Consider the following 23,209-nt stretch of genomic DNA (forward strand, 5'->3'; position numbering starts at 1 on the left):
ACAAAGTGCCAGGATTATAGGTTGGAGCCACTGCACTCAGCCCATATGAATATCCAGTTTTCAAAACATTATTTGATGAAAAGACTCTTTTCCCATTGAATACCTGCGTACCTTTATCAAAAATAAATTAACTATATATATGAGGAATGGTTTATTGACTTTCTAGTCTGTGTCACTGATGTATATATTTTCCCTATAACAATACCACACTATTTTTTATTACTGTAGCTTTATATTAAACCTTAAAATCATTTAGTATAAGTCCTCCAACTTTGTTTCTTTTACTTTTTAAGATTGTTTTGAGCCAGGCACAGTGGCTCACACCTGTAATCTCAGCATTTTGGGAGGCCGAGGCGAGCAGATCACTTGAGCCCGGGAGTTTGAGACCAGCTGGGGCAACTTGGCAAAACCCTGTCTCTACAAAAAAATACAAAAATCAGCCAGGTGTGGTGGTGTGTGCCTGTATTCCCAGCAACTTGGGAGGCTGAGGCAGGAGGATCACTTGAGTCTAAAGAGGTCGACGTTGCAGTGAGCCAAGATCATGCCACTGCACACCAGCCTGGGCAACCAAGCGAGGCCCTGTCTCAAAAAAAAAAAAAAAAGATTGTTTTGGCTATTTTAGTGTTTTGCATTTCTATATAAGTTTTCAAATCATCTTGTCAAGTTCTTTTTGTTTTTGTTTTTGTTTTTTTGAGACGGAGTCTCAGTCTGTCACCCAGACTGGAGTGCAGTGGCAGGATCTCGGCTCACTGCAACCTCCCCCTCCCGGGTTCAAGCGATTCTCCTGACTCAGCTCCCGAATAGCTGGGACTATAGGCACCCACCACCATGCCTGGCTAATTTTTGTATTTTTAGTAAAGATGGGGTTTCACCATGTTGGCCAGGCTGGTCTCGAACTCCAGACCTTGTGATTCGCCCACCTCGGCCTCCAAAAGTGCTGGGATTACAGGTGTGAGCCACCGTGCCCGGCCCATCTTGTCAATTTCTATTCAAAGCTTTTCTGAGATTATGATGATTGGGTTGAATCTGTAAATAAGCTTGGAGAGAACTGACACGTTAACAATATTAAGTCTTTTCATTTACAAACATGGTGTATCTCTCCAGTTATTTAGTCAATTTCCCTCGACAATGCCCTGCTCACCTCGTATTAAATCTATTCCTCAGTATTTTGTTTTTCTTAGTGAAATTACAATAATTTAAAAATTTTCTATTTTCCAGTCATTTGCTGTTTGGTATATATGTGAAACCAATTTTTACATATTGATTTTATGTCCTTGAAACCTTGGTACTTTTGCTTATTATGACAGTTTTTTGTAGATTCTCAATGATTTTTCTAAATATGTAATCATATTATCTATGAATAATGACTGTTTTAGTTCTTTCTTCCCAATCTTTACACTTTTTATTTCTTTTCCTTGCCTTGTTGTACTGGACTTCCAACAGTGTTACTTGGAAATAGTGAAAACAGACACCCTTGCCTTGTTCATGATCTTAGTGGGAGACTGTTCAATATTTTACTAGTAAGTGTGATATTAGCCTTAGGTTTTTCATAGGTGTTCTTTATCAGTCTGTTAAAATTTTGTTGAGTTTTGTTTATCACAACTGTTAATTGTTGAAGTTTGACAAATGCTTTCTCTACTTTTATTTGGACAATTGTATTATTTTTGTCCTTTAATTCTATAATATTGTGAATTATTAGGTTGGTGGAAAAGTAATTGCTGTTTTGCCAGTGAAATAATGGCAAAAACTGCAATTACATAATACATTGATTTTTCAAATGTTAACTAAACTTGAATTGAGACTATACCCTACTTGATCATGATGATCATCATTTTTATATATGTCTTGATTCAGTTTGATTTTTTTTTGTTTTTGAGACAAAGTCTTGCTCTTGTCGCCCAGGCTGGAGTGCAATGGCACAGTCTCTGCTCACTGCAACCTCCGCCTCCCAGGTTCAAGCAATTCTCTTGCCTCAGCCTCCTGAGTAGCTGGGATTAACAGGCGCCTGCCACCACACCCAGCTAATTTTTGTATTTTTAGTAGAGATGGAGTTTCACCATGTTGGCCAGGCTGGTCTCGAACTGACCTTAGGCGACCTGCCGACCTCAGCCTCCCAAAGTGCTGGGAATACAGGCATGAGCCATTGTACCCGGCCAGTAATTTTTTTTTTTTTAGAGATGGGGTTTTGCTCTGTTGCCCAGGCTGCAGTGCAGTGGCATGATCATCGCTTAGTGCAGCCTCAACCTGCTAGGCTCAAACAATCCTCCCACCTCAGCCTCCAGAGCAGCCGGGACTACAGGTGCATCACCATATCTGGCTAATTTTTTTTCTTTTTTTTTTTTTTTTTGAGACATCTCACTCTTGTCCCCCAGGCTGGAGTGCAATGGTGTAATCTCGGCTCACTGCAACCTCCACCTCCTGGGTTCAAGTGATTCTCCTGCTTCAACCTCCCAAGTAGTTGGGATTACAGTCACCTGCCACCACACCCGGCTAATTTTTGTATTTTAAGTAGAGATGGGGTTTCACCATGTCGGCCAGGCTGGTCTCGAACTCCTGACCTCAGGTGATCCGCTCACCTCAGCCTCCCAAAGTGCTGGGATTACAGACATGAGCCACTGCACCCAACCACATCTGGCTAATTTTTAAAAATTTTTTTGTAAAGACGGGGGTCTTGCTATGTTGCCAAGGCTGGTCTCAAACTGCTAGACTTAAGCAATCCTCCTGCTTCGGCCTCCTAAAGTGCTAGGATTACAGGCATGAGCCACCATGCCCAGCCTGCTAATATTTTATTTTATTTTATTTTATTTATTGCCACCATGCCCAGCCTAATATTTTATTGTATTTAGTTTTTGAGATGGAGTCTCACTCTGTGGCCCAGGCTGGAGTGCAGTGGCATGATCTTGGCTCACTGCAACCTCTGCCTCCCGGGTTCAAGCAATTCTCTTGCCTCAGCCTCCTGAGTAGCTGGGATTGCAGGTGTGTACCACCGTACCCTGCTAATTTTTGTATATTTAGTAGAGATGTGGTTTCACCATATTGGTCAGGCTGATCTTGAACTCCTAGCTTCATGATCTGCCCACCTTGGCCTCCCAAACTACTGGGATTACAGGCGTGAGCCACCGTGCCCGGCCCCAGCTTGCTAATATATTTTTTAAATTTTTATGTTTATGTTTCATGAGGAATATTGGTCTTTTTTTGTAATGTCCTTGTCATATTTTGGTATCAGCACTCATAAAACAAATTGGAAAAAGTTTTCTTTTCTTCTACTTTCTGAAATATAGTTTGTGTAAGATTGGTATTATTTCTTCTTTCAACATTTTATAGAATTTACTCATAAAGCCATCTGGGCCTGGAGTTTTCTCTGTGGAAAGTTTAAACGATTAATTCAATTTCATCAGTACATGTAGGATTATTCATATTTTCCATTTCTTCTTGTGTACGTTTTGGAAACTTATGTTTTCAAAGAATTTGCTCATTTTATCTAAGTTGTTAAATTTTGTGAAGTAAAGCTATTCACAATACTCCTTCATTATATTGAATATCTGGATGGGGTATGGTGGCTCACACCTGTAATCCCAGTACTTTGGGAGGATAAGGAGGGAGGATTACTTGAGGCTAGAAGTTCAAGACCAGCCTGGGCAACATAACAGGACTCCATTTCTACAAAAATAAAAAAAAAAATTTTTTTTTTAATTAGCCAGGCATGGTGGCATGCACCTGTGGTTTCAGCCACTTGAGAGGCTGAGGCAGGAGGATCGCTTGAGCCCTGGAGTTCCAGGCTGCAGCGAGCTACAGTCGTGCCACCACACTCCAGCCTGGGCAATGGACAACAGAGCAAGACCCTGTCTCTTAAAAAAAAAATAATAATAATAATAATCAGTACAATCTATAATGTGATGATACCCCTTCTTTCATTCCTGATAATGGCTATTTGTGTTTTGTCTTCTTTTTTTCTTGATCAGTCTTGCTAGAGGACTATCAATTTTATCTTATTTATCCTTTCAGTGAACTAATTTTTGTCTTGATTTTTCTATATCATTAATTGTTATTTTTATTATTTCCTTTTCCTATGTATTTCTTCTTTCTTTTTTACATGCTTAAGCTGGAAACAGTTAACTTTAAAACTCTTTTTCTTTTCTAAAGTATTTTAAGTTATAAATTTCCATCTAAGAACTGCTTTAGCTGCATCCCAAAATGTGTTTTTATTGTCATTCATTTTGAAATAGTATCTAATTTCTCTTGTGATTTCTACTTTGATCCATTCAGAAGTGTTTTTCAGAAATGTAATTAATATACAAATGTTTAGGAGTATTCTAGGTATCTTATTGTTATCATTTCTAATTTATTTCTGTTATATCAGATTGTATATTTTCCAATCCTTTGGAATTTCTTGAGATTTGTTTTGGAGCCTAGAATATTTTGGTGAATGTTTTATGTGCACTTGAAAAGAAGATGTGTTTTTCAATAGCTAGACCTAAATGACCAACAGTTTTCAATTCTTCTATATCATTATTGATGTTTGTCTATTTACTTTATCTGTTACTAAATGAGGGGTGTTAAAATCTCCAACTGTGATTGAAAATTTGTCCATTTCTCTTTATCTCTATCAATTTTTTGCTTCACAGGTTATAAAACTCTGTTATTGTTTGCATGCACATTTAAGATTGCTATGTCTTTCTAGTAAATTTACCTTTTTTTCATTACGAAATGTTGCTCTGGGCCGGGCGCAGTGGCTCATGCCTGTAATCCTAGCACTTTGGGAAGCCGAGGCAGGCGGATCACGAGGTCAGGAGATTGAGACCATCCTGGCTAACGTGGTGAAAACCCGTCTGTACTAAAAATACAAAAAATTAACTGGGTGTGGTGGCGGGCGCCTGTAGTCCCAGCTACTCAGGAGGCTGAGACAGGAGAATCGCTTGAACCTAGGAGATGGAGGTTGCAGTGAGCCACTGCACTCCAGCCTGGGTGACAGCAAGACTCCGTCTCAGAAAGAAAGGTTGCTCTGGCCAGGTGTGGTGGCTCACATCAATAATCCCAGCATTTTGGGAGGCTGAGGTGGGAGATCACTTGAGCCCAGGCGTTTGAGACCAGCCTGGGCAACATAGCAAGACCCTGTCTCTATTAAATAAAAAATTAAAAGAAAAAAGGAATTTGAAGGCAATTTCTATGCAGATTTTATGGTTTCCTCCTCTGTGTCTCCCTCATTTTCATTATTTCCCAAAATTTCCGACTCATACTCCAACCTGATTCCTCAGCACAGTAAGACACCCACTTTCTGCTCTATTCCCCCGGAGTCACGCAGGTTGGGTGATGCCCTCAGGGGAAAAGCTGGTTAAACATGGGTCTCATCCAGTGTGCTTCCCTTCTTTCCAGGATCGATACCATCTTCCCTGGGTTGCTCCAGTTTTCTATCTGGTATTATTGGAAGACAAATCAACTTTAGAAGTTGATCTTTAAATATTTCGCCCAGGGCCTGGTGCGATGGCTCATGCCTGTAATCCCAGCACTTTGGGAGGCTGAGGCAGGCGAATCACCTGAGGTCAGGAGTTTGAGACAGACTCGTCAACATGATAAGACCCTGTCTCTACTAAAATTACAAAAAATTAGCCAGGCGTGGTGGCACATGCCTGTAGTCCCAGCTACTCAGGAGGCTGAGGCAGGAGAATTGCTTGAACCTGGGCGGTAGAGGTTGCCGTGAGCTGAGATTGTGCCACTGCACTTCAGCCTGGGTGACAGAGAGAGACTCCGTCTTCAAAAATAAAAATTAAAAAATAAAAAACTAAAAATAAAATAAATAAATAGTTTACCCAGAGTTTTTTTGTTTTGTTTTTTTTGAGACAGGCCTCCCTCTGTTGCCCAGGCTGGAGGGTAGTGGTGCAATCACAGCTCACTGCAGCCTCAACCTCCCCAGTGGCTCAGGTGATCCTCCCACTTTAGTCTCCCTAGTAGCTGGGACTATAAGAGCGTGACACCATGCCTGGCTAATTTTTTTTTTTTTTTTTTTTTTTTTTTTTTTATATATAAGGTCTTGCTCTGTTGCCCAGGCTGGAGCACAGTGGTGCAATCTAGGCTCACTGCAACCTCTGCCTCCCAGGTTCCAGAGATTCTCCTGCCTCGGCTTCCCGAGTAACTGGGCCTACAAGCATACGCCACCATGCCCGGTTAATTTTTGTATTTTTAGTAGAGGCGAGGTTTCACCATGTTGACCAGGTTCGTCTTGAACTCCTGACCTCAGGTAATCCGCCCGCCTTGGCCTCCCAAAGTGCTGGGATTACAGGTGTGAGCCACTGCACCAGGCCCGCCTGGCTAATTTTTGTATTTTTTGTAGAGACAGAGTTTCACCATGTTACCCAGGCTGGTATCAAACTCGGGGGCTCAAGCAATCCGCAGATCTTGGCCTCCCAAAGTGCTAGGATTACAGGTATAAGCCACCTGTCTGGCCTAACCAGAGTTTATAATTGTCATCAACAGAAGGATTAGTCTGTTATAAGCCACTTCATCACTACCAGAACCAAACTACCTGTGTTTTCAATGTAAATAAATCTTACCTAATCCATTAATGAACATATCTATAATTCTATCACATAAGTTGTGCTCAAATATTTTAATAACTAATTTCAATATAATTGGTCTCCCTTGTATTCCTTTTATATTTTAAAGTGATTTAGAAAACATTATTCTGAAAAGGGTTCAAAGGCTTCACCAGACTCCCAAAAGAATCCTTGGTACAAAAACATTAAGAATTTAAACTGGATGCAGTGGTATGTGCCTGTAGTCAGCTACTGGGGAGGCTAAAGTGGGATCACTTGAGCCCAGGAGTTCAAGGCCATACTGTGCTATGATAACATCTTTGTACTCTAGCCTGGGCAACAAAGTGAGACCTCATCTCATTTTAAAAAATAATAAAGTAAAAATAACTTTAAAAATATGTTGGCCAGGTGCAGTGGCTAACACCTGTAATCCTAACACTTGGGGAGGCCAAGACGGGAGGACTGCTTGAGCCCAGAAGTTTGAGACCAGCCTGGGTAATGCAGTGAGACACTGTCTCTATAAAAACATTTTTTTTTTTTAATTAGCCAGGCGTGGTGGTGCACATATGTAATCCCCACCACTAAGCTACTCGAGAGACTGAGGTAGGAGGATTGCTTGAGCTCAGGAGGCCAAGGCTGCAGTGAGCCATGATTGTGCCACTGCACTCCAGCCTGGGCCACAGAGTGAGACCTTATACGTAAAAAAATAAAAAAATTAAAAAATAAAAGTATCTTTATCTTTATTTATTTATTTATTTTTGAGACGGAGTCTTGCTCTGTCGCCCAGGCTGGAGTGCAGTGGTGTGATCTTGGCTCACTGCAACCTCCGCCTCCCAGGTTCATGCCATTTCTCCTGCCTCAGCCTCCCGAGCAGCTGGGACTACAGGCACCCGCCACCACGCCCAGCTAATTTTTTGTATTTTTAGTAGAGACGGGGTTTCACTGTGTTGGCCAGGATGGTCTCAATCTCCTGACCTCGTGATCCGCCCGCCTCGGACTCCCAAAGTGCTGGGATTACAGGCGTGAGCCACTGCACCCGGCCCCTTTTTTTTTTTTTTTTTTTTTTTTTTTTTTTTTTTTTTTTGAGACAGAGTCAAGCTCTGTTGCCCAGGCTGGAGTGCAGTGGCACAATCTCGGCTCACTTCAACCTCCTAGGTTCAAGTGATTCTCATGCCTCAGCCTCTGGAGTAGCTGAGATTATTGGCGCCTGACACCACACCTGGCTAATTTTTCTATTTTTAGTAGAGACAGGGTTTTGCCATGTTGGTCAGGCTGGTCTCGAACTCCTGACTTCAGGTCATCCACCCACCTTGGCCTCCCAAAGTGCTGGGATTACAGGCGGTGAGCCACCATGCCTGGCCCTACTGCCTAAATTCTTAGCGGTGGAGGAGGAGTTTCGGCAGGAAGGAGGGATAGTCTGTTAGATGCTGCAGGGAAGTAGGTGAACCTAGGGAAGGCTGACCCCTGGCTTTGGCACCTGGGGGAAGGGGGACAGAAGCCACACTTCGAGAAGGCTAGAGTATGCTCATCCTGAAAGTTTGGCAATGAAGGGAAGAGACAACTGTGTGAGGTGGCAGGGTCAGGAGACAGTCTTTTGGGGTGAGAAAAGCTTTGGTATTTTTTTTAAGCCTGATGAGAGACAGTGAGACACACAAAGATAACGGGGTAACTCTCAGAGAAAGGGCACAGGACATGCTTCCAAATAATCTTAGCTATAGGATCCAATTGGAAACCCCTTTTGCAGGGGTTGTGCAGCATCACTCAAGGTGGGAGACTCCCTGGGCCTATCCACTGGTCTGGAATCTGAGGCTGAGTTTGGAGTTAGAAGGCCTGCCTTCAGCTCATCACCAGGCCTCCCTCCGGCAGGAGTTTCCACATCCTTGTGGACTTATGCTGCCACCTGCTGGAAACATGACAAATGTGGCGACAACCATTTGCAGAAGAAAACTATCACTTTTCTAAAATGGCTCCAAACACCTCCAAATCAGAAACTAGAGACAGGCACTAGGGAAGACTGGGAATTTGACTTCAGTCCCTAATCGCAAGCCTCAATGTCTCTTTCTGGCCCTGCAGGGTAACCCACCTTCCATCTTTTTTTTTTTTTTTTTTTTTTTGAGACAGTGTTGTCGCCCTTGTCGTCCGGGCTGGAGTGTGATGGCGCATCTCGGCTCACTGCAGCCTCTGCCTCCTGGGTTCAAGCAATTCTCCTGCCTCAGCCTCTCAAGTAGCTGGGATTACAGGCGCCCACTTATCATGCCCAGCTAATTTTTGTATTTTTAGTAGAGATGGGGTTTCACCATGTTGGCCAGGCTGGTCTCAAACTCCAAACCTCAGGTGATCCACCCTCCTTGGCCTCCCAAAGTGCTGGGCTTACAGGCCTGAGCCACCGCACCCGGCCTTCATCTTCGTTCAACAGGAAATCAGCACATATGATTAGAACAAGCACTGAGAAATCACAGGACTGGACCGTCTCTGCTTTCCTTCTCTTAAGGAATGGTAAAGAAAAAGAATCAGGAGACAGGAACGTTAGTGTCCTGCCCTTGTCTTGCCTCACAGCAGGTTAGTAGAGGGGCTGAGGAAAAAGCCCAGCTGCTGAGCACAGTTGCCCAGCAACTGCCCCATTATTAACAGCTACTTGATAGAAATGCAAGCCCCACCTTGGGAGCCATGAGCTCTTCCTGCAATTCAAGCCCTATCAAAATCGCACTCCCATAGGCTCTCCAAGTATGGAAAAAGCAGTGACTGTGCTGCACCAGAGCCACCAGCAATCCCAGCCCTTATTCGTAGATGGCCACACGGCATATAGACTATCGCTTACTTTAACCCACAGGCCTCCCAAAGAAACCAGCTGCAGCACATTCTCACCTCGGTGAAGGCTGCAGGGAACCGAGGAGAGCCCTGGAGGCATCATTTCATAGATTCCAGAAGACCTAGACACCAAGTCACAAGGTTTTTCAAGCTGTTTGTCACCCAGGCTGGAGTGCAGTGTCGGGCTCAAGCAATCCTCTCACCTCAGCTTCCTGAGAACTGCAGGCTTATGCCATCACGGCCACCTCATTTTTCTTGTAGAGATGGGAGTCTCACTGTTGTCTAGGCTGGTCTCAAGCCATCTCCACACCCAGGCTTCCCAAGGTGTTGGGATTACAGGTATGACCCACGGTGCCCGGCCTCACGGGATCTTTCTTGAAAGCCACTGGAGATAAATTCATACTTATGTTCATACTATGTGCTTTGCTGCAATTTAAGAGCTAACAGACCTAATCCACAACACGCCTGATGGGCTTCAATTAACTGAGCTTTTAATTCCTTATCCAGAATACGGGCTGCGAGGCCTTCCTTTTTGTCCTTAGGCTTGCCTCATAGGAGACCCTCCCACTGCTTTTTCATCGTAGTTACAACCCTGGCTGGCCACCTTCCTCTCTAGAGCATGAGGGTCTTGGAACTGGATTGTCACCACCCCCATCCCCTGGACATGGAACAGGGCTGACAAGCAGTAGGTGATAAGCCCAAGGATGTTAAGATTTCAACAGCCCAACTGAACCAGAGTAAACCCAAAGCAGCTATGTATTCTTCACGTTTCCTTCTAAGCTTATCCAAGTATCACAGTTTGATTTCACTAGTCTGACTAGAACAGGTTTTTGGACTTGGCTACCTATGTTGATTTTGGGCACTGGGTTTCAAGTAAATTCATCACAATGTTGATAGTCCCGCCTCTCACGTGGCCTTGTTTTTTTTTTACTAAAAGGGGAGGTTGAGAGGCAAGTACTTAAGACCAGAAAGAATAAGCAATATACGTAGTGCAGAACAAATGGCTTTTTGGGGGTTTACTGGATGGGCAGTTTCCTCCCCAGCCCCATGGTTCCAAAGTGTCCATTGGTCTATCCATCTAGCGTTGAGTTCTATTCCAGAACTGCTTTTTGGGAGATGGGAGTCTCGCTTTGTTACCCAGCCTGGAGTATAGTAGTGTGTGCTCAGCTCACTCTGCTTCCCGGGTTCACGTGACTCTCCCGCTTCAGCCTCCTGAGTAGCTGGGACTACAGGAGTACACCACCATGCCCAGCTAATTTTTGTATTTTTAGTAGAGATGGGCTTTTACCATGTTGGCCAGGCTGGTCTTCAACTCCTGACCTCAGTTGATCTGCCTGCCTCGGCCTCCCCAAGTGTTGGGATTACAGGAGTTAGCCACTGCTCTTCCCTGAAGCTCTTCCTTGTCCTAGGAAACCTGACTAATGTGTTCCTGCACCTCTTTCCAGAGTCGTCTTCAGGACATAATCCTCAGACCTGCTAAAAGTAGGAGAAGCTGCAGCAGCCTTCAAGTCAGCACCAGGGCTGCAGGAGCAGGTCCCCTCACCAGCATTTCAACCAAGTTAGTTAGGGCTGGGATACTGGAAACACGCACTAAGCCATTTCCATTGGGATGGGTGAAGCAAGTGGCAGAGCTGGCTTTGCCATGCTCTCCAGTGACATTCCAGGGGAAACACTCTTTAGGAAGTAACACGTCTGGCACCAGAGTTGACTTTTAATTTGTCCTAAAGCCGCTGAAGCAAAAACCATGATAAAACATTCTTTCTTTTCTTTTACAACCCCACGAACGCAAAAGAAAAAAACAAAAAAACAAAAAGAAACAACAACAAAACCCAAACTATTTGTAGGAAAAAATGGTTTTGTACATGGGATGAAACAATATAAATTCAAAACTTACAGATAAGGGTTAGCTCTATCACTCAACTCTTTAAAAAGTTTATATGAATATCCAGTCAAAACCAACACGGTATTGCCCTTGAAATGTTAACTAGACGGATTTCCAAGGAGACCACAGGACTGTATACTGTCTTGGAATGTCCTCAGAAGGCTCTGTCATTGATCAGGTAACAGTAAAAACCCCAGAGTCCTTTCTTTCAAATGGAAAAGGGAAAGCAGAGGGACAGAAGCTATTCAAACTTCGTCTTCTTTCCTTGTGGCTTGTGGTCACCTCCTCCTCCTCTGCCTCCTCGGAAGCCGCCTCGCCCTACAGGAGGAAGGCAAGACACTGTTAAAAGAATGGGTACAAAGCTCCTCCTCCCCAGTGATTAGGAACCGTGACAGGGCACAGGGTCTGAAGAGCACATGCTATGTGGTGTCACTATCTCTGCGTGCCTTACCTCCAAAGCCTCCCCGGCCTCTGCCACCAAATCCTCCTCGGCCTCCTCTACCACCACCTCGTCCTCCAAAGCCGCCTCTGCCTCCACCACGACCCCCGAAGCCACCTTCACCCTTAGGTTTGGCCCAGTCCAAGGTAACTTTATTTCCATCAATTTCACCGTCTTCCATGGCCTCCTTGGCAGCTTTGGCATCCTCCTCACTGTTGAAGTCTACAAAACCAAACCTAGAACACCAAATGAAATTGCCCATTATAAAAAGCACCTACTACACATGTCCCAAGTTAACTGTACATGCTGGGGAGCCATCCCACAGAAAGTAGCCTTGTTTATTTGGGAAAAGATACCAGTGACAGAGTAGCTCTCTATGGAAAACTAACTGGTGTGACAGCTTGAACCCCAGAATGTCTCACAATACAGCTAAATATACCTCTGTAAAGACAGAAGGTAAAATAATGCTAGTTCTGTGAATTCTCTCTTCTTCTCGTGCGAATCCATAAACTGCCACTGATAGACAGAAAGGAGCTCAATGAGAAGACACATTAGACTCAAGGTCTGCACAGAACAAAAACCCCTTCAAGTGGAAGCAGCACCTTACCCTTTGGAGGACCCAGTTTCCCGGTCAGTAACTATCCTTGCCCGAACGGAGCCGTCAAATGACTCCTTTAATGTCTCTTCAGTGGTATCCTCAGACAGGCCTTTGACAAACAGAGTTTTGGATGGCTCTGGGAAGGAAAAAAAAATGTGACTTTATGTGAAGTCACAGTTCGTAACACTGAATTTGCACAACGCCTAGTATGACTACTAGCCAAGAATACTTGTTTTAGTGAAAAAGCAGTTAAAAGCAACTAAGCCAACTAGTCCTTAATTAAAGTAAGGCTATTCTGGGTTTACATTTTTTAATTGCCATTGCATAGTTGATATCCTGCCCCAGATCTTCTATGGAAAGTGGGAGAAGCAACCCAAGCAGGTGCTGCCCACTGGATGGGGCAGGAAATCATGGGCAAACTTGCTACTCTGAGTTGACACAGCTGGATCAGAACTTGACTATCTAGAGGAATTTTCTTGAGATTTCATCAATTATTTCTCAGGTAATCAGTCATCATATCCAGTTATTGTTCACTCAGTAGCAACAGGAAACACAGAATTTGTGCAAAAAATAAAGCACTGAGAGTGCTACCCCCAACCACAGCACCCTAACCAGGTGAACTTACGGCTTCTGGCATTAGGGGATCCCCTGGGTCCTTGCAACTCCAGCCTGATTGCTCTGCCCTCAATTTCCCTTTTATTACAGGAATTTAAAGCTTCTTTAGCGTCTTCGAATGAAGCAAACTCTATAAATGCATACCTGAGGATGAACAGTTAATGCTTAGAGTAAGTTACCAGGCACATGCTCCTTCACTGTCACATGATGCTGCCAAGCCCCTTCTCTCAAGTTGGTACCTAAATGATGATCTTTATTTTACACTCATTTACGTAGCTAAAATTATTTGGCTTTTCTGACAGGATCACATGACCTTACGTTCCTTTAGACCTCTAAGACATATATAGCCTATAACTGATGATATAAAGGTATTATCTTACCCTTTAGATTTGCCATTTTGGTTCTGGGGTACTTTGATAAAAGTTGCTTTCTCAAATACTTCCTGAAGAGTTTCTTCTGTTGCACTGTAGGAGAGGTTGCTTAAAACCAGAGTTTTTGATTCACCTGCAAATAGAGATGCCACATTCCTAAGACTCTGAAACAGTGGTTCCCAGCTTCGGTCACAACAGTAATATCTTATTCCTAAGAATTTCAGTGCTTGAGTTAATATACAAATACTCATGATGTAAGCTAAATCCATTTCTGTTACTCAACATATTAAGCACCTAGTACGTGTTGCAATGTCCTGCTGGTTGTTCTTACATAGGCTGATGACTGGTCTGTTTTCCTAGAATCATCTGAGTTCAAAACGCACATGGTCAAAGTCATTTAAAGTATAAAACATGCCTACAAAGGAAGCTTGATTTGCCTACTGTATTCCAATGCAAAATGATTTTAGAGCTCTCATTCAAGATTGGAAATTACTATTCCAAATAAGAGTATGACTTGGGGTATCATGTCCTTGATCTTCACCTACATTTAAGTAACTTTGATTAAAAAGTATTTATAAACTTATGAAATACAAAGACACAAAGGAGTTCCCTCCACCAATTCTGGAACCTTGTAACAAGCCTAATTTCTTACCACTCCAAGTGCTATTCTTTCCACCTCTATAGTCTTGATTTTGACCTTTCTCTCCAGTATAGTACAGGGAAATAGATCGCCCATCGATCTCTGTTCCCTGCTTTTCTTCAAAGGTTTTCTCTGCATCAGCTTCTGTCTTAAATTCAATATAAGCAATCCTGCAATGGAGGGAGAAGAACTCATGGTTTTTAAAACCATATTAACACAAATGCTTTTACCTCAGCAACACAGAACTTGCTTCAGATCTGAGTACAATAAATGCCCTTAGTTTTATGCCACTTTTCAATCAAAACTCGCGCTTCCCTCTTACTTCCCACTAGTTTTACAAATACTTGGAATTTTTTCATAGTAACCTCACCTCACTGAAAGAACTGCTACTACTTACAAAGTATTTATTGTAAGCTAGGCACATTTCTTGCTTCTTTATAAGTATTAGCTTGTCTTTTAAAATCACCCTATAAGTACATTATCCCCATGGTACAGATGGGTTACTGAGGCACAAATTTACAGGTTAAACTGTCCAAGATTACACGCCTAAGGAAATCAAACCAATATTTCTTTTATAAAGCAGGAAAGTGCATTAATGTTAATAAAACCCTTACATTTATATAGACAGAACATACCCTTTACTTTTCCCATCCTTGCTGACTAATCTGATCTCTGCAGCATCTTCAAACACTTCTTTCAATTCATCCTGAGTGACTTTGTAAGGGAGATTTTTAGCCAAAAGTGTTCTCGCATCTCGCTCTAGATTAAAAAAACAAAAATGAGCTCTGTGGCCTGAAAAACCAAAGGTGGGGGGCAACAACAAAAAGACGGGAAAAACACACATAGCTCTATTCAACAAATAATTTGAGATCCTATAATGTACAAGGCTCGGTGCTAAATATGGAGATATAGCAGTGTCAACACACAAGTGGTCCCTCCATGTTGTCACAGCTGATGTCAAACTATCTGTTAGGTACACTGGAGTTCAACCTAGAGTAGACGCGCATAACAAAAAAAGTGAATGTACCAATTCAAAACATTACAACTGTATATAGAGAGTAATTAGGGACCTTATCTAGTTTCAGTGAAGAAAGATCCCTTTACGTTAATTTAGGGGCATCTAATAATTCTTGTTCTGTATAAAAGTGCTCTTGCTTGCCTAACTCAGGAATTTATAACACTGACAAGCAGTGCCAAGTACTCTTGTAAACACTGTAGCTCATTTAATTCCCACATTAAGAGGAAACCAAAGGAAAAAAATGATTTAAAAAAATAAGAGGAAACCAAGGGAAATGGGTTACAAAGCATTTTCCCTAGCAGTCTAGCTCCTGAGTTCATTGCATAATCTCATAAAGCCTTACATACCTTTCTTACTGTCTTTTCCTTTTGGTTTCTCTAGTTTAATTTCATTGCCAAAGACTTTCAAACCAGTGAGTTCCAACGCTTTCTCCAGGTCTTCAGCAGATTCAAAATCCACATAACCAAATTTCCTTCAAGGTGGAGAGGAGGGCAAAATTACAACAGGTGAAAACACAAATCAAAATCCACAATATGTATTCTAGACAAATGTGATGGTGCAAACAAAGATCACATTTAAAAAAGCACCCCTAGTATTAGCAAAACAAAGTCAAGGCTCTGCAAACTGCAGCTACAGAACAAGGTCTCAGCACGAAGATATGACATGCACATCCACGTTTGAGGTCTTCATCATGGAGCTAAATTGCTTATAAGAATTCACAGTAGCAGCTGACAAAAGAACACCTGTAAACACTAATACAGGAGAATCCTGTCTGGATAAAAGTATTCACTATGATGACTAGACAGGTCTAATAGTTTCAGGTACTTCCAAGAAAATAAACATTATTTTAAATTGAGACGGTGTCTCAATCTGTTGCCCAGGCTGGAGTACAGTGGCGCGAACTTGGCTCACTGCAACCTCTGCCTCCCAGGTTCAAGCGATTCTCCCACCTAACACCAAATTATTAAAACTTACTGGCAGGGAACAGTGGCTCACGCCTGTAATCCCAGCACTTCGAGAGGCCGAGGTGGGTGGATCACTTGAGGTCAGGAGTTCAAAACCAGCCTGACCAACATGGTGAAACCCCATCTCAACTAAAAATACAAAAATTAGCCAGACATGGTGAAGTGCACCTGTAATCCCAGCTACTCGGGAGGCTTAGGCAGGAGAATCGCTTGAACCCGGGAGGCAGAGGTTGCAGTGAGCCAAGACTGCGCCACTGTACTCCAGCCTGAGCAAAAGCCAGCGTCCGTCTCAATAAATAACAAAAACAAACAACAAAAAAACTTACTAAAAATTATTCTGTGCTATACCAAGTTACGACTGATTATGGAAATTGCAACTTAGGGGATCTACAGTTTAATTCTAACTTAGTTCACTAATGCTAATCCTTGAAGATGTTTACAGTATTCATGTTTAACAGTGGCAGGCTAAAGTAACTGTGCTAACAGGGGAAGGAAAAGCATTAACAGACCCACGTGTATGTAACGTGCAGTGAAGCACTTACCTAGTCATACCAATTCTGACATCCACAACAGCAAGATCATTTTTAGCAAAAACATCGCTGATACCAGTTTTTAATTCAGGAGCAGATTTGTTAAAGTTTAGGTTTCCAACAAAGAGATTGAAAGCCGTAGTCGGTTCTGTGCCTGCACAAAAAAAGCTCAACTCAGTCTACTTGTAGTGTGGTAAAAAGTTAGTTTCCAAAGCAAAATTTCTATACACAGCACATCAGCACACTACAATGTAACATCAGGTTTCAGTATTAAGTCCCTTTGTTATTCATCATTTGTGCTGTTTATCTCCCCCACATCCCCTAATTCTGCAAGTTACCTTCCACTTTCTGTTTCTTGGCTTCAGGAGCTGCTTTCTGTTTGGCCATTTCCTTCTTTCGTTTTCCAGGTGCTTCTTTGACAGGCTCTGGACAAGATGTCAAACAATGTATCACACATCAGTAGCCACAAACACTTAAGTGCCTCCTTTAAACATAACTCATGTCAATGTATGTCAGAATCTAATTTAAGTACCTTCCTCCTCCTCTTCTTCCTCCTCCTCATCTTCATCATCATCATCTTCATCATCTTCGTCGTCGTCGTCATCCTCGTCCTCATCATCCTCTTCTTCTTCATCTTCATCCTCAGCCACGTTCTTGGCTTTCACAGGAACAACTTTTGCAGCTTTCTTTCCTTTGGCTGGTGTAGTCTCCATAGCTTCTTCTTCAGAGTCTGAAAGAGAAGTCACCTAAAAATTGCAGCAATCTCCCAAAACCAACATCGGTTTTCAAATCTAATGTAAAGAAAATGCAATCCTGTCACGTTTAGTTAACAGTCATGGCAAGAACAGATCACTTGGGGCCGGGCGCAGTGGCTCACGCCTGTAATCCTAGCACTTTGGGAGACCAAGGTGGGTGGATCACCTGAGGTGAAAAGTTCGAGACCAGCCTGGCCAACATGGTGAAATGTCGTCTCTACTAAAAATACAAAAATTAGTAGGGTGTGGTGGTGGGCACCTGTAATCCCAGCTACTCGGGAGGCTGAGGCAGAACTGCTTGAACCCAGGAGATGGAGGCTGCAGTGAGCCGAGACAGCGCGCCATTGCACTCCAGCCTGGGAAACAGCAAAAGCTCCATCTCAAAAAAATTAAAAAAAAAAAAAATCACTTAGAAACAAAATCCTACATTATAAAAAACACTAATAGAATGTGCTATTGAAATTTTCTCAAGAGGCACAAAAATCATTCATGGGTAATTAAGTCTAGCACACCACAACAACCCAGAGAATTCCCACAAGGATTCTAATCTCATCTCCAAGTTGTCGTGGAAGGAATATGTTGATCCCAGAATCTCAAGATACCTTGTAATCAGAAGCCCAGTAACTACCAAGACAACTCCTTACCATCTTCCTCATCGTCATCGTCATCCTCATCATCTTCGTCATCCTCATCGTCCTCATCCTCTGAGGCAGGGGCAGCAGCTGCTGCTTTCATCGCTGCTGGTTCAATTTCATCTTCATCCTCATCCTCGTCCTCGTCATCCTCCTCATCCTCCTCACTGTCATCCTCCTCCTCTTCATCACTGTCTTCCTTCTTGGCATTCTTGCCATTCTTTGCCCCCTTGGCTGGGATGGCAGCACCCTTCTTACCAGGAGTTGCTACCAATGCTTTGCCTGGTGTGGCTCCCTTCTTGCCAGGTGTGGTAACTGCTTTGGCTGGTGTAACTGTCTTCTTGGCAGGTGTTGCTGCTGCCTTTTTGCCTGGAGTGACAGCTGCTTTCTTGGCTGGTGTGGCAACTGCAACCTTTTTTGTTGGGGAAACTACCACCTTCTTTGCTGAGGTTGCAGCAGCCTTCTTGCCTTTCTTCTGAGGTATGACGACCTTGAGAATAAATGAAAACCAAACCAGTAAGTCCAGCCCCACACCCAAAAAGATAACCACGGTCCCAATGAGTTGTTAGACTCTGGCAATGCCTCTGGTTCAAGACCACATGCACTAGACACATTAGCATGTTAAACTCCAGGCTTCTGTTATGTTGTCTTAAGTCAGAGCCCCTATCATAAGGTGAATACCCAGACATAAGGAACTCTTTTGAACACTTAAAATACCTCTGAACCAGACCCTCTGAATTCTTACACCTCATACTTTCCCCAAGCCCCAACTTTCTCATCTGAAAATGGTAATAGTATCATCCTTACATGTTTAAGGATCATGAATTGCTATGTGTAAATTATTCAGAACCTTACATATAGGAGGCTCCAAGCATTAACTTATTAAATCATTTGGGGCTCCTACAGTGGGTGGCGGTACCAAGCCCGGTGAAGCTCAATTCTTAGGACCTGAGACAAAAAATGAATAGGCTAAATATAAATATTCCTTACAAAACTATCACACATCAAAGAGTGTGCATGGTAGTTTGATAAAAGTCATCGTTTAGCTACATTAAAATCCCGTAGTTTTATCAGGCAATGTGTGGAAGAGTAAAACTTTCATTCAGTTCTCAACGAGAAACCTGAGCACAATTCAGTGCTCAGCTGTCTTTATAGTGAGCAAATAAAAGGCCAGGAGTGCTAAAGAGGGTCAATGGTAACACAAAGAGAGGTGGCAGCCCTCAGTCTACACCAGAAATAACTATAAAACACAGTGAGTAGTATTACAAAGTTTATATATAATGGAACGGAGACCAATTAATTTTAATTGGAGGCTAGGAAAGGAATCTGGTAAGGTTATCCTCAGATCTGAATACAATGCCCAGCTCTACATGTGGGGGTGAGGCTAACATGTTGAAACTGGAAAAATGTAATGATTTAACACAACAAATCACACTCCAAGCCCTGCAGAGGCACATGGAAAAGAAATCCCCAGATCTCGTCTCACACTCACATTCAAATACTTAGCCAAATGACATCTTGACATGTCAATGAAGAGCTTGTGAAACACTCAACCACTACAATAAGACATACCTGGATAAATAAAATCTTATTTTTGCCACAGATATCCAATTTCATGTCTTAACTCTCCATTTTGTAGTTTTAACATAATTCTGCATTAAGTTGGATAAAATTACCTCTTCTCCACTGCTATCATCTTCTTCATCTTCTGACATTTCCTCATCTTCACTATCTTCTTCTACCTCCTTTGGAGGAGGAGCCATTTTCTTGGGGTCACCTTGATTTTTACCTGCCTAAAATGGACACAAGTAGATCATTACACCTCCACCTCGACATTTCAGGCCATTCACATTTTGCCATTAGTGTTCATACGCCATCATCTCCGTCCTCAGATCCATTTCTCATAGTGCCAAACACCACAACTAACATAGAAACTACTCCTGATGGCAATGCAAGAGGGACTACTCTCAACCGCCCACATTTTTCCTTCCAGGCTTTACCAACAGAAAACCTGCCCTAAGGTAAAAAGTCAACCTGAAGAAATGATTTCTCCTCCCGTTACCTTAGTTAAGCACAACCGTGTTTTAATACTACAAATCCCGGTACTTTATTCTACCACCCTCATCTGAATCCAAATTAACGGTGAAGATCATTAAGGCACTTAAAAAAATGACTACCTTCATTTTCTCATGAAGCTTATGCCTTTACCAGCGAGACAACCCCGCCCCTTAAAGAGGCGGCGCGGCCACGTGGGGGTACCTGGTAGGCCACCACGTGCCCGAAACACAGCGCAAAAAGCACGCGGCAGAGCCACCTTCCGGGGCCCACCACGTGTCGGTTTGCCAGGCCGGGGCGGAGACATCCGAGCGCAGCCGGGACTCCGACTAGGGCCGATACCGCCATTTCCCGGCCCAAGGCACCGGTCCCTCTGGAGATTCCAGGACCCACGCGGCGCGGCCCACGTGGCAGGCCGCGCTCCCGGGCACGTGCGTCAGGAGTCGAGTCCCAGCTCGTACGCGTCGCAAGAGTTTGGTCTCATCTCTCCACCCCAAGACCCAGCGCCCCCTCCCCGCGCTCAGTGACTCTGTCTTTCCCGCCGCGTTCGCCGCCCCCAGCACCTGCAGAAGCTCTTCACCTCGCCACCAAGTAGCCAGAAGCCGCGAGACCTCCCCACTAATCGCGCGAGACTTCCCGCAGCATGGCGCCCTAGAACGCGCCCGGGACTGCGCGCAGGCCCTCCTCCCCGCGGCGCCGCGCTCGCCCCTCGGAAAGCAGGCCTACACGTCTGCGCTCGCGCTCAAGGCCGTTTACCTTCGCGAGCTTCACCATGATGGCGGCGGAGTGTGAAGCGGACAAGTGGCGCAGATGAGTCCAGAAGAAGCCAAGCGACGGCGATGGCGGCCGCGGGTGCTGAAGATCCCGGAGCACGTACACCCGAAGGCCAGCGAGAGCTCGAGACTGAGGCGAAAGACTGAGCCTGCCCAGTAATCGCCTGTGGAAAGGCGACGACGGCGCCCTCGTGACTCCGCGCCGACCAACCAAAGCTCGCGGCCGTCCCCATGAGCCAATCGCGAGCCTCTAACCGTGAACGGCGCGGGGCGGGGAGTAGGCGGGCCGAGGCGGCCACGGGAGGGGGAGGGGCTGGCAACGGCGCCGTGGGGGCGGGGCTCGCTTTGTGCAAGGCCCGCGCTGATTGGGCCGTGGGCGCGCGGGTCCCGGCCTGCGTCGTGGGACTGGCGTTTTTGGCGCCGGCTGTGAGGGGAGCGAGGGGGTGGTGGAATCGGGCGGTCTCCGGTTCGCCAATGTGGCTGGGTCCGTAGGCTCGGGCAGCCTTGGAGTTCCTTAGATACCCCGCGCTCGGTCCCGGCACGCACTCACGCCGCGGCTTCTGGTGGCCCTGGAGCGAGGAGTCCGCCAGCACCGGAAGTTCAGGGACCGCAGAGTTCCCGTTGGCCCTTTTGGAGGCACAGCGTAGCCCTGCTTGCCCGCGAGCATGGGGCCGGAGGCACCCCCGGCTGCAGGCAGTCTCCTGAGAGCTGTTAATAAAGGCAGTCGCGGGTCTGTGCGAGGTTTTCTGTGAGAAATGCACGAACCTCCCCTACCCCACAGAACCTCAAGCGGGAGATATTTCTCGACATGGGGAACGGCCTCGGAGAAGTAACTTTCTGGCCTCACAGGGCAGGGAGAGGGGCCTAGGAGGGCCGACCGCAGAGCCGGGCCTTTGACCGCCCACAGGTTCCCTGGTTATTATTTGGGTCGAATGCGCCAATTAAGGTGGTGGCTGCGAAGTCAGTGTCACCAGATGGCCCGGGAGCAGGTCGAGAGCCACCGGCAGGGTTCCCCGGCGGCAGGGCGAAGGAGGCCGCCAGTGACTTCCACGGTTAGCTTTGTGGGTGGGTCTCACTCGATGCCGGGCTTAGCAAACCAGAGCATTTCCCTCTGTCCAGGGCCTGCCGGGGATCCATCCCATCCATAGGTCCAGCTATGGATCCATCCATACCTCATTGTTCCTACAGAACCAGGATATCTGCAGCTACGGCTGTACTTGTTAAAAATCACCTCAGGCCGGGCGCGGTGGCTCAGATCCGCAATCCCAGCATTTTGGGAGGCCGAGGCGCATGAACCGGGGAGGCGGAGGTTGCAGTGCCCACTGCACTCCAGCCTGGGCGACAGAGCGAGACTCCGTCTCAGAAAGAAAAGCATTTGTTAAGGCCGGGTGCGATGGCTCATGCCTGTAATCCCAGTACTTTGGGAGGCTGATGCAGGAGGATCGCTTGAGTCCAGGAACTTGAGACGGGCCTGGGTAATATAATGCGACCCTGTCTCCACACAAAAAATAATTAGCGGGCATGGTGGCGCTCGCCTGGAGTCCCAGCTACTCGGGAGGCTGAGATGAGAGGATCGCTTGAGCCCAGGAGGCGGAGGTTGCAGTGAGCCGAGATCGCGTCATTGAACTCCAGCCTGAGGAACAAGAGCGAAACCCCATCTCAAAAAAAAAAAAAAAAAGAAAGAAAATAAAATTATTTGTTAAATGAATGAAGTATTTAGGTAGAAGCAGCAGCAGGGAGAGCCGGCATGGCTCAAGTGGCGTTGCTTTGGAGTTGGTCTGGGGCAGCAAAATAGCAATATCTAACACTTCATAATGCTGATTCAGTGCCAGGCGCTCTTCCAGCTCTTTACATATTAATTAACTTACTCTTCAAAATAACCTTTCCAAAAAGTTACCACTGTTTTACAGAAACTGGGACATAGAGGTAAATTAACTTGTCCAGGGTCGCTTAGCTAGCAGTGGAGGCGTAGGATATAAGTGAAGACACTGCTGTGTCATCCCAGTTTCTTTTTTTTGAGACAGAATCTCACTCTGTCCCCCAGGCTGGAGTGCAGTGGCAGGATCATGGCTCACTGCAGCCTTGACATCCCCAGCTATATCAATCCTCCCCCCTCAGCCTCCCAAAGGTGAGCCACCACGTCTGGCCTGTTTGTTTCTAAATGTTTTGTTTTCTTTTGAAAACATGAGTATTTATTGAATTGTAAAGTATACACATAGTGCAAAATTCAAAAGATTCAAACAGATGCACAATAAAAGGTCTCCCTCCCGTTCCTGTCCCCTAGGCCTCCCAGTCTCAAGGCAGTGGCAGTCTCTTGTATATCCTTCCAGATTCAGCCGTACGTGCAAATAGACAAGTATATTTGTTATATTTAATACAAACGCTATCATATACACTGTTCTGAGCTCTTCTTTTGTGTTAACTATATGTATCTTGTAACTCATCCTACATCAGCACATGTAGAGCTGCCTCATTCTTTTTAATAGCTACATGGCATTCCTTGTGTGGAAGGATCACAATTTATCTAGTCACCATTGCTGGATAGTTAGGGTTTTTTGCTATGTTTGGCCATTACAAACTGCTATAGCAAATATTCTC

General features: G+C 44.7%; 1 protein-coding gene and 3 non-coding genes across 4 annotated transcripts; all 4 read right to left on the reverse strand.

The window, feature by feature from the left end:
• Positions 1-11,029: 11,029 nt before the first annotated feature.
• Positions 11,030-22,267, reverse strand: NCL (nucleolin). The gene is made up of 14 exons (XM_003821864.3): positions 20,595-22,267; positions 19,460-19,576; positions 17,796-18,273; positions 16,929-17,126; positions 16,735-16,821; positions 16,409-16,550; positions 15,249-15,373; positions 14,519-14,642; positions 13,896-14,053; positions 13,253-13,376; positions 12,883-13,016; positions 12,267-12,393; positions 11,672-11,895; positions 11,030-11,538 (listed from the first exon to the last, which is right to left on the reverse strand). Exons 1-14 carry the CDS (start codon positions 20,610-20,612, stop codon positions 11,462-11,464), a joined length of 2,133 nt encoding a protein of 710 aa, XP_003821912.3. The 5' UTR covers positions 20,613-22,267; the 3' UTR covers positions 11,030-11,461.
• Positions 12,071-12,207, reverse strand: LOC112439156 (small nucleolar RNA SNORA75). The gene has a single exon (XR_003027455.1). It is a non-coding gene; the product is annotated as a small nucleolar RNA SNORA75 (small nucleolar RNA).
• LOC112439164 (small nucleolar RNA SNORD20) lies at positions 12,700-12,779 on the reverse strand. The gene has a single exon (XR_003027463.1). It is a non-coding gene; the product is annotated as a small nucleolar RNA SNORD20 (small nucleolar RNA).
• On the reverse strand, positions 16,628-16,697 carry LOC112439163 (small nucleolar RNA SNORD82). The gene has a single exon (XR_003027462.1). It is a non-coding gene; the product is annotated as a small nucleolar RNA SNORD82 (small nucleolar RNA).
• Positions 22,268-23,209: the final 942 nt, after the last annotated feature.

Source organism: Pan paniscus, chromosome 13 (genome assembly GCF_029289425.2).
Source record: "Pan paniscus chromosome 13, NHGRI_mPanPan1-v2.0_pri, whole genome shotgun sequence".
Taxonomy (NCBI): domain Eukaryota; kingdom Metazoa; phylum Chordata; class Mammalia; order Primates; family Hominidae; genus Pan; species Pan paniscus.

What these genes read in the sequence shown, in the direction of transcription:
- NCL (XM_003821864.3), bottom strand. An exon ending in ATGATAGCAGTGGAGAAGAG is followed by an intron (nt 18,274 to 19,459) that starts GTAATTTTATCC and finishes TTTATTCTCAAG; the next exon opens with GTCGTCATACCTCAGAAGAA. An exon ending in AGGCCGGGGAGGCTTTGGAG is followed by an intron (nt 11,539 to 11,671) that starts GTAAGGCACGCA and finishes TTCCTCCTGTAG; the next exon opens with GGCGAGGCGGCTTCCGAGGA.